Source organism: Saccostrea cucullata, unplaced genomic scaffold (genome assembly GCF_032062105.1).
Source record: "Saccostrea cucullata isolate Sc308-1 unplaced genomic scaffold, CSIRO_AGI_Scuc_v1 ctg17532, whole genome shotgun sequence".
NCBI lineage: Eukaryota > Metazoa > Mollusca > Bivalvia > Ostreida > Ostreidae > Saccostrea > Saccostrea cuccullata.
The window spans coordinates 1-9,057 of record NW_026939910.1 but is presented as its reverse complement, the minus strand read 5'-3'; the positions used below and the strand labels follow the sequence as shown (position 1 = coordinate 9,057).

General features: G+C 31.6%; 1 protein-coding gene across 1 annotated transcript; it reads right to left on the bottom strand.

The window, feature by feature from the left end:
• Positions 1-418: 418 nt before the first annotated feature.
• On the bottom strand, positions 419-1,817 carry LOC134254272 (melanocortin receptor 3-like). Its single transcript, XM_062736812.1, has one exon. The coding sequence runs from the start codon at positions 1,793-1,795 to the stop codon at positions 419-421; it is 1,377 nt and encodes a 458-aa protein (XP_062592796.1). The 5' UTR covers positions 1,796-1,817.
• Between the last annotated feature and the right edge of the window lie 7,240 nt (positions 1,818-9,057).

Genomic DNA, 9,057 nt, shown 5'->3' with positions numbered 1-9,057 from the left:
GAAAACCCATGAAAATTCGTAAGTATACAATAACTTAGTTTCTACTTTCTTAAGAATTGCACAGCAATCACATATATTGATCACAATTTAGAAATAAATTTTATTCCAAGGAACTAGATGCTAAACTGATTTTCTACTTCCATTAGAATTGCACAGAAATTCTTCACCTGAGGGAACAGAATTTTGCCTGACGGGCATGTGGACAGAAACAGTGTGGGACAGTTTAGTTTCAGGTCGGTTGTGATTGTCCACTATAAGATTTGGGGTATCACATTGTGACGTATCACTTGTGTCTTGTCTTATAGAATTTCCTAATGAGTTGCCAGCAAATTGCTGAATACCATTGTTTGATACTTTCACTAATTTATTATCACAAAGCAAGTCTTCATGTAGTTCCACTGTGTTTTCATCCTCATTTTTACGAATAAGGAAGGAGTTCACAGTGCTCCGTTTCCGCAGATTCATTTTGGAAAAGCACGTTCATGTGTACATCTCTTGTTAAAGAGTACATTTCACTTACAACACTGTTATCACCCAGAAGTGGAGCGGACACGTTTCTGTGTATGCCGGTTGTAGATTGGTTGGAGTTGCAATCTGTTAAGAGAAATTTAATGGTATTCTCCGTCGACCTCCTTTTGGAATGGAAGGCGATTCTGGATTGGTTGTAAATTTCCTCTTTCACTTTCTCCTGGTAGAACTTCGAACATCGGGACAGAAGTCGGAAGTACCCGTTCTGCACATCCTTGAGTCGCACAGCTGTGATTGGATCAGTGAGAGAGTTCACAAGTAAGAGTGCGTAGAGGTACTTATTGGCACGAATCAGAGTCGTGAAGAGTTCTTTCACTGTTTCAGTATTTATGTGGACTTGAATGATCATGGCTATTTGAAATGTCATGCTGGGAAGCCAACACACTACGAATGTTCCAATGATAAGAAGAGTGGTACGCAGGGCCTTCTTGTTGTGGAGTCCGTCTTTGAGGAGCATGACACATTTTGCGTTAATTTGCTTCACTTCTCGATATATCCGTATGTAGATAAACAATATAGAAATGAGACAGATTATGGCCATAATTATTACTATATATTCTGCCTGGTATTCGGAATATAGTGTATACTCACAAAAATTCACAAAATCGTCTTCATCCGTCTTTCCAAATCCAGCCAGAAAATTTGAGAAGCCACCAATGAATGCTGTGACCCACAAAACGGTGATCATGATATTCCCGCGGAAATTATTCATGATGTGGTAGTAGTGGAGAGGTTGCAGGACGGAAATGTAGTGATCCAATGCCATCGCAAAGAGATTAAACAAAGAAATCAGATGTGCCGTTATGTTAATGGAGTTCACAAATTGGAACATGCATGCGGAAGTCAGTCTTTCCGATAAATTATCTAGGGTAGGTGGAATAATAGGTGCCACAACCACCTTAATAAGAATATGCATAAAGACGCTCAGTGTGACTAGGATATCGGATACGGCTAAACTAATGATGAGTTTGGAATGATTTGTCAGTCCATGGGGTATGTGGGCGGTGGCTGCAATGGAGATAGCGTTCACAGCCAGGGCCAAGAAGCACAAGATCAGAGTGATGATGTTCTCTGGTTTGGTGAAAATGTCGTCTGCTCGTTCGTGAATGTTTTGAGGCTGAAGGTTGGCCCAGGTGGTGGAGTTGATGATGTTGACAAAGTTGGCATACAGGCCGGTGGTGTTGATGTTGTAAGGGATTACGGCTGATGTGTTGAGAGTCGTTGGTAGCTTATCCAGATCAAATGGAAACAGAAGAGGGGGGTCCATGGTATTCAGTCAATTTCGGCTGTTTTTGTCAAATGCTGAAAAAAAATGTAAAATTTAATTGATAAGAAAAAATGTAAAAATTTAATTGATAAGAAAAAAAATTTAGCATATAATACATCAAAATATGTAAAAGTCATATTTTCCCCAAGGGAATATCAACTTGCACATTTGACAAACAAATGCAATGATTGGAAGAATTTGGACAATAGCTAAATTAATTTTCATAAGTCATATACCTCTCGCAGCAAACTAAGAACAATCCTTAATTTTTATGTCACCTGCCAAGCAAAGCAACACTTTGAAATCATTTAACCAGTATCTATCTGACTGTTTAGCCTTCTTTCTGTCTTACTTTCTGTACAGAGAACTATGGCTTTTGTAATATTTAATGGTTACCAACCTCAAGACCTTCAACCTTGACCTTTGACCTACATCTCAAAATAGTTAATTATGCTGATGTTATGTATGTTTTTGGGCATTTTGAGGTAAAACTTATGTGTAATTTAGAATGTTCACTGTTTTTCCTATGCCATTTTAAGGTCAGACGAGACGTTCCTCAATATCTGTTTTGTATATCTTCGTAATGTATGAAAAATATTCAAAATTTTAATTACATTCTGATTTCTAAACCAGTTTCTAAACGTCTTTAAAAAATCCAAACACTTAACATTTGAAATTGGAAAATTATTTTTCTTCCCCAAAGGATTATTTAAGAAAAACTACCCCTGGTATCTTACAGAAATGCCTGGTAAGGTACCTCAATTTTTTGTGAGTAAACATGCATGTTTAAGTAGCAATACTTCAATGACAAACTCTTGGAAAATTTTATATATTAATTATTAAGGAAGGTCTTGTCTGTCCTTAAAAAAATAAAGTGTTACTGTGTAGCAGATCACATGACCATCTTTTCTGAAAAACATTAAATCTTTAGTACATATAGCTCTGAATTTTGAGATGCGTGTCTAATTAATGGGCATCATAGATATAGCATGTGGAATACACATTGAGACCTAAATACACTTTCAATACACTAGGAAAACTGATTTTGTGACTAACAGACAGATGGACTGACAAGCAAAATTTAATGTCCTTTTGTTTTGCAAAAGTAGGGGTCAATTAACATAGTAAGAGATTTGAAAAGAAAAATCAATAATAAAGTAAATCAGAACTTACTGTCATATCTTTTAACAAGCATTCAGAAAATTTTGTAAAACTTAAGGCTTAAATTTAAAGTGGATAAAAAAAATTATGTGCTTTTAACTGAGATGAGATAAAAGAGATTCGAATAAATTTGTTACGGTATTATTAATTGTCACACAAATTTATAAAAAGAAAAAAAAAATATGTGGCAGCCTGAAGAATTTTTCATATCATTTCTATCTATTATCTTTTGAAAGAACTTGTGAACTCAAAACTGCATGGGTTTTAATTTTTGATGGTAAAAAATAACAAATATGTTTATTTCATGTAAATACATTAAATAAATTGTATAAAATTTTTTATGAATTGGTCTTTTATTAGATGTTTTAAAAAAAGGTCCTGTATTATGGTTGATAAGGAGAATTTTTTAAATTTTAATTATTTAAATGATTTTTTTTTTTTTGAAAAAGAATCTCTAATATATTCAATAAATGTAAAATGTAAAATCAAGAAATAAGATGGGAAAAAAAACATGAAGAAAAAAATGCTGAAACATGCATTATAAAGTTCGAGGCAGCTGTTCATTCATGTATATACATGAAGCGACCAGTTTAACAAGAGGGCACAAGATCCCAGATATTGGACAACTGAACAATGAATCGTCTTGACATATTTTTATTTTTTTTTAATTTAAAGATGTTAAAACTATTTCCTACCAGAGCGATACCATCTCTATGTTCCATAAAATGTAATCCTTTTTCTCCAAATTTGATTTCATGAGGTCATGCATGTAATTTTCTTGTTTCTATAATTATCAGACACTGTCCATCACAAGAAACCATGGTAATGGTAGATTAATAAAATGCCCCTGTGCTATTATTTTCAACCTGGGCTCACTATTAAGTCCATGATGACCGAGAATAACTTTATACAGATATTTATTTGATAAAAAAAAAATAACATTACTGGATGGTTTATGTTAAGCATGGGCAGGGTTAATGTGTCCGAAAATACCATCAGCCCAAGGCTTGTGTCCATATTAAGTAAACATCACTGACCCCCTGACTGACCCCTCAACAGCCTGGAACGGTTATAAATCTATATATAACATGATTACCAGAAACCATCATTTCACAGTCAACCAAAGGACAGAGCTGTCTAATAGACAAATTTTAACCCGCCTCCTACGTATGTGTAGCGTTTTTTTTTTGTTTTAAACTGGACTGGTTCATCAACTGATTCAAGGTCATTTTGACAAGGTGAAGGTTTTTGGAAAACATTTATTTTATAAGGAATGTGTTTAATTTTTTGTGTGAGTTATTGGTGTGTAAATCACAAAAAACTTGACACGTAGGCATGTTTCATAAAGAGCTTCTCTTAAAAGAAAGGGTTTTGCTTCATAAAAAACTAAGTCTAAAAAAAGATTTTTGTGTATGAATCTGACAAACTTGCTTAGTGATTAATATGTCACTATTTTGTAAGGGGTACAACAAATCTATTTTTAGATGCATATATATTTCTATAAGAATAATGACATTATTTGGGATTTTCATACTAGCTTTTGGCTACTTATATAAGCCCTCTTAAACATATACATCCTTTACCTTGAAAGTATACATAGGGTTATTTTTGTCCTGTGTTATTTTTACCCCTTTAACACTTGCAAACAATTTTGCCCAGTTTTAAATTCGCTTAGTCATAGTTTTGTTTTATGAAGAAATTTATAATACTGTATTCTTTGAATTTGTCCCGTGTTAAATTTGCCCCCATTAAAGTTGGGGCGAAAGGGACAATGGAATGCAAGTGAAAATTTCCTGTGTACAGTTGTAAATTTTTGGAAAACTTTTTCAAGATCAATTTATATATGTGTTGAAACCTCCTATACATTTCATTTCAATAAAAAAGAGTCAAATCTACCATAAAACATGCTCATGAAAATAAATTATAACTGCATGCATATGCAGGAGATTTGTCAGCACTGTTCTTAGAGGACAAATATTTGGCCCCATTTCCAGTGGAAAATGGGCTTCATTTTTACAATGTTTTAATAAAATTAAAAAATTGAAATTTTTTTTTTTTATTTTTATGACTTTCATCGAAGAAAAGAAGGCATAATGCTTTGCTGCCTGTCGGTCAGTCGGTTGGTTTGTCTGTCGGTCTACTAACAGTTTCCATTCATTTTCTTCACAGAGGACAGAGTTTGACAGAGTTATGCCCCTTGGACTTAGAAAAATTAATTGCAGTTTGCTGTTTTTCTTTGAAGATTGAGGTTGCACGAACTGAAATGAAATTGGTATACAAGATTTATTATAAGAATATCTAGGTCAGGTTCTGTTTTGGATATGATCAAGCAATTTTTGACAGAGTTATGCTCCTTGAACTTGGAAATATTCCAATTAATTGCAGATTCCATTCATTTTCTTTGTAGAGGTTGCACATACCAAAATGAAATTTGGTAAACAGATTTATCATATTAAAAATATCTAGGTCAGGTTCTGTTTTGGCTATGATCAAGCAATTAGGTAGGTGAGAAAAATATTTTTTCTTAGAAAATTTCAATTTCAATGTGAAATTTTTAAAAATGTACTTTCCAGAATACATTTAAAAAAATGGCTTCCTGGAGGTTAAAAAAAGTTGGGCATTTTTAGTCAGTCGGCCAGGAGAGGGCAACAAAACAATGTTTTTACAGATGGCCTTGGTGACAAAATATGTACTTATTGTTTGGGCAAAATTGTGAAACAAATTTTGGAATTTTGCCACATACATTTTTTAATGTTAAATTATAAGTATTTTTTCTCCTGTAATTTTATCTACATGAAATTATATATTGAACGTATTCATATTTTATACCACATATGATAAACTCGTAAATTCTACTGATATAATTACAAGTATAATATACCTGCCTAAGTTGTTATTCTAATCAAAGGAAATTATTAATTATAAAAGTGCATTGCGGTAGTGTTTCCTTGATTGCCGTAATATATTAGCTCCGAGGTCCATAATTATGAGAGAAAAAATAGCAACATAAGTACGTAAATAGTTAAAGTAAATAAACTGGGCTATTGGTGTTTCTTTCTGATGTAAGGGACATAAATCTGTCCATCTTCGTCTGACATCGGGCTTTATTTTATGTCTCCGTGTTTATTTTTGCTCAAGGATGTAGTCCAATGTATTCTGAAGTTGTTTTATGCTCTTTCTAAAAACTGACACTTTCAGTGATCCTATCAAATAAACAAATAATCTGGCCTTGCTTGGTCATAATGACTAATTTGGAATCTTTCTCTGAGAAATATGAAGCATAATGGTATAAGAGTCACTATATTTTCCGGAGTGTATACCTCTATTTTTGGGACCTATATATGGTCTTAATATTGAATATTTTGAGTAATATGTTTCATGGTGATCAATTAGGACATTTTTTATTAAATATTTTTGTATATATAATTCTCCCTAAGTATATATTTTTATGGTGCAGTTAATGGGATTATTAAGTGACAAAAAATTGCACAGATTAATGGGATGGTTGCAGAAAGATTGAATTTTGAACATCATTGAAAGTTTACAAATTCTTAATATTTTAGAAATTTATTAGGCTCATCATTTACAACCATTTGAAAGTTTACAAATTCCATACATGTTAACTCTACCGATTTAGGCGGGAGTCTACCGCTTTTTTACTCCATCTCCCGCCTACCGATTTTATGTGTAAATCTACCGCTTTTCTATCAAAAGTATTTTTGGATCGCTTGGGTATCCATTTTTGAAGCCACTCGTCAAGAAATCTCGTTAGATATCGCGTGATTTGACCCGGAATCATACAAACGCTTTTTTTGTATCGATGTGTACATAGATTTCAAGCATGTATTTGACAACGACAACAGCACAAAATCATCGATTACATTGGTTACGATAAATTTCGTCGACATTACTGCCATGAAAAAGGAGATACAGCATTTTAGAATTGGATGAAAACCTTTGACATCGTCTATAAAAGCACAGGAGCTCGCAATTAAATCAATAAAGTCAATAAAAATTGCTCTATTTAAATCAATAAAGTTAATAAAAATCGCTCTATTGACCAAGCCATGAGGCACATCTCTACTTTCGTTTTCGATCATTGCGGGAAATCCGATTTATTTAACGAAAGATAGGGACTAGTTTTAGATCTAGATTAAACTTTGTCATCATTTGTTGTGTTTGACAACTGAATGAACATTCAGAATTATTGCTTCTTGGCTATATAAGCAAAGACCACTCTTCAAAAGGCTAAGTTAAGTAGCCAATCATAGCAAAATGATGAACATAAAAATATTTGAATATGTATAATTTATGTCAAACGTAATGTGTTTCTCTCTATTTCTTTGCAATAGATATTTAAGATTAATAACTGTATTTTCATGTAAAACCATACATGTATATTACATGCAATATATCTTCATAAATCCAAGTGTAAAACAACGCGCGCAATGCTACCGCTTTCGTGGTCGGAATCTCCCTATTTTTCATCACAATAGGTTAACATGTATGCAAATTCTAAATATTTTAGAAATTTATTAGGCTCATCATTTACAACCATTTGAAAGTTTACAAATTCTTAATATTTTAGAAATTTATTAGGCTTATCATTTACAACCATTTTTTGTCACTTAAGGGTACTTACCACAAACAAAAAATGAATGTGTGGGTTGATATATATTTTTTGACTGATTTTGATTTATAATGACATAAATAATAAATCCCTGAAATATAAAGAAATCGTAGGTTTTCCTTGATGCTTAGATTTAAGATTTTATTTTGCCTTCTATATAATTCAATATAAAATTTTGCACAATTTTTTAACTTTATGACAAAATCTTATAAAATTCTCCCACTCTACTTGGTAAACATTATTCAGGTTGTCAATTTAAATGTAAATCTATGAGAAAGTATGCTGATTTCTGAAAAAAGTTTGTTTGTGTTATTTATCCTTAAAAATTCCATTGTGAAATTGTGAAATTTTGAATGAAAAATTAAAAATTGTGCCATTAAACTTATTCATTTTACTCATATTAAGATAACTTACTAGGTTGCTATTTTTCAGATTTTTGATAAAAGTTTTGTATCATCTGTCCTTAATTAATATGCTATTTTTATAATAATTATATGAAAGACATTTTTTTCATTATTGATTTATCATTGATTTAATAAGCAAATTGATTTGGATTAATGCACGTCTCTAATTTAAATTTTAAATGCAATTGCCAGATTTGAATATATTTGATCAGTGAAATTCAAAGAAATAATAGGTATATGGGGAAACAATTAGCATGGTTTTATGTTTTTAATTTGACGTAGATTTATTTGTTGGACTTTTTTATCTTTCATTTTAAGGTGTCTACATGTTAATAATACTACTAATCTTAAATCAGTCAGGCATGAAATCCAGTTCAATTTATGCAATGCTTATTACATATTAACAATGATTTGTACATTTATAGTTTAGTGTTAATTAATAACTTCAATGTCACTCAAATTTTTTTTATATCCATGATTTATTATTTTTTCAATTTCTGCTTGAATGAGAGCTAGAGAAACTGAAAACACATGGTAGACTAGATAAAACGATTGAGACACATACATTTTTAAGAGACGTGTTTCATACGTGTACTAAACGTGCACTCACGTCTAAACAAATAGAAATGATTGTTTGTAAACGGCAGTTAATATCCTTGGCTATAAAATTTTTGATGATTACCATTGATACATATTTGAAAGAGTGAATTTTGATATAACTTATTTGTAATAATGGAGAATTACATGCACTTGTTGGACTAAATTCCATCCTGCTGAAAGTTGAGCTTATATAATTGATTAGAAAAAAAAATTCTGTTACGTGCATGTATTTTTACAAAAATTATTGACCTTGATGCTCCGGATATTAAAATATTGTCAATATATGTAAATATATGAGATAAAATTCAAGGAGAAACTACATAACAGATTGTAAAAGATTTTGGAAAAGATTTTAAAAGATTGGAAAGATTTAATTTCTCTATCAAAGTGAAATATGAATCTTCATTAAGCCATATATTAAATTAGCTTTTAAAAATCTATAGCTACTCTGTTTTTATTTTTTCCCG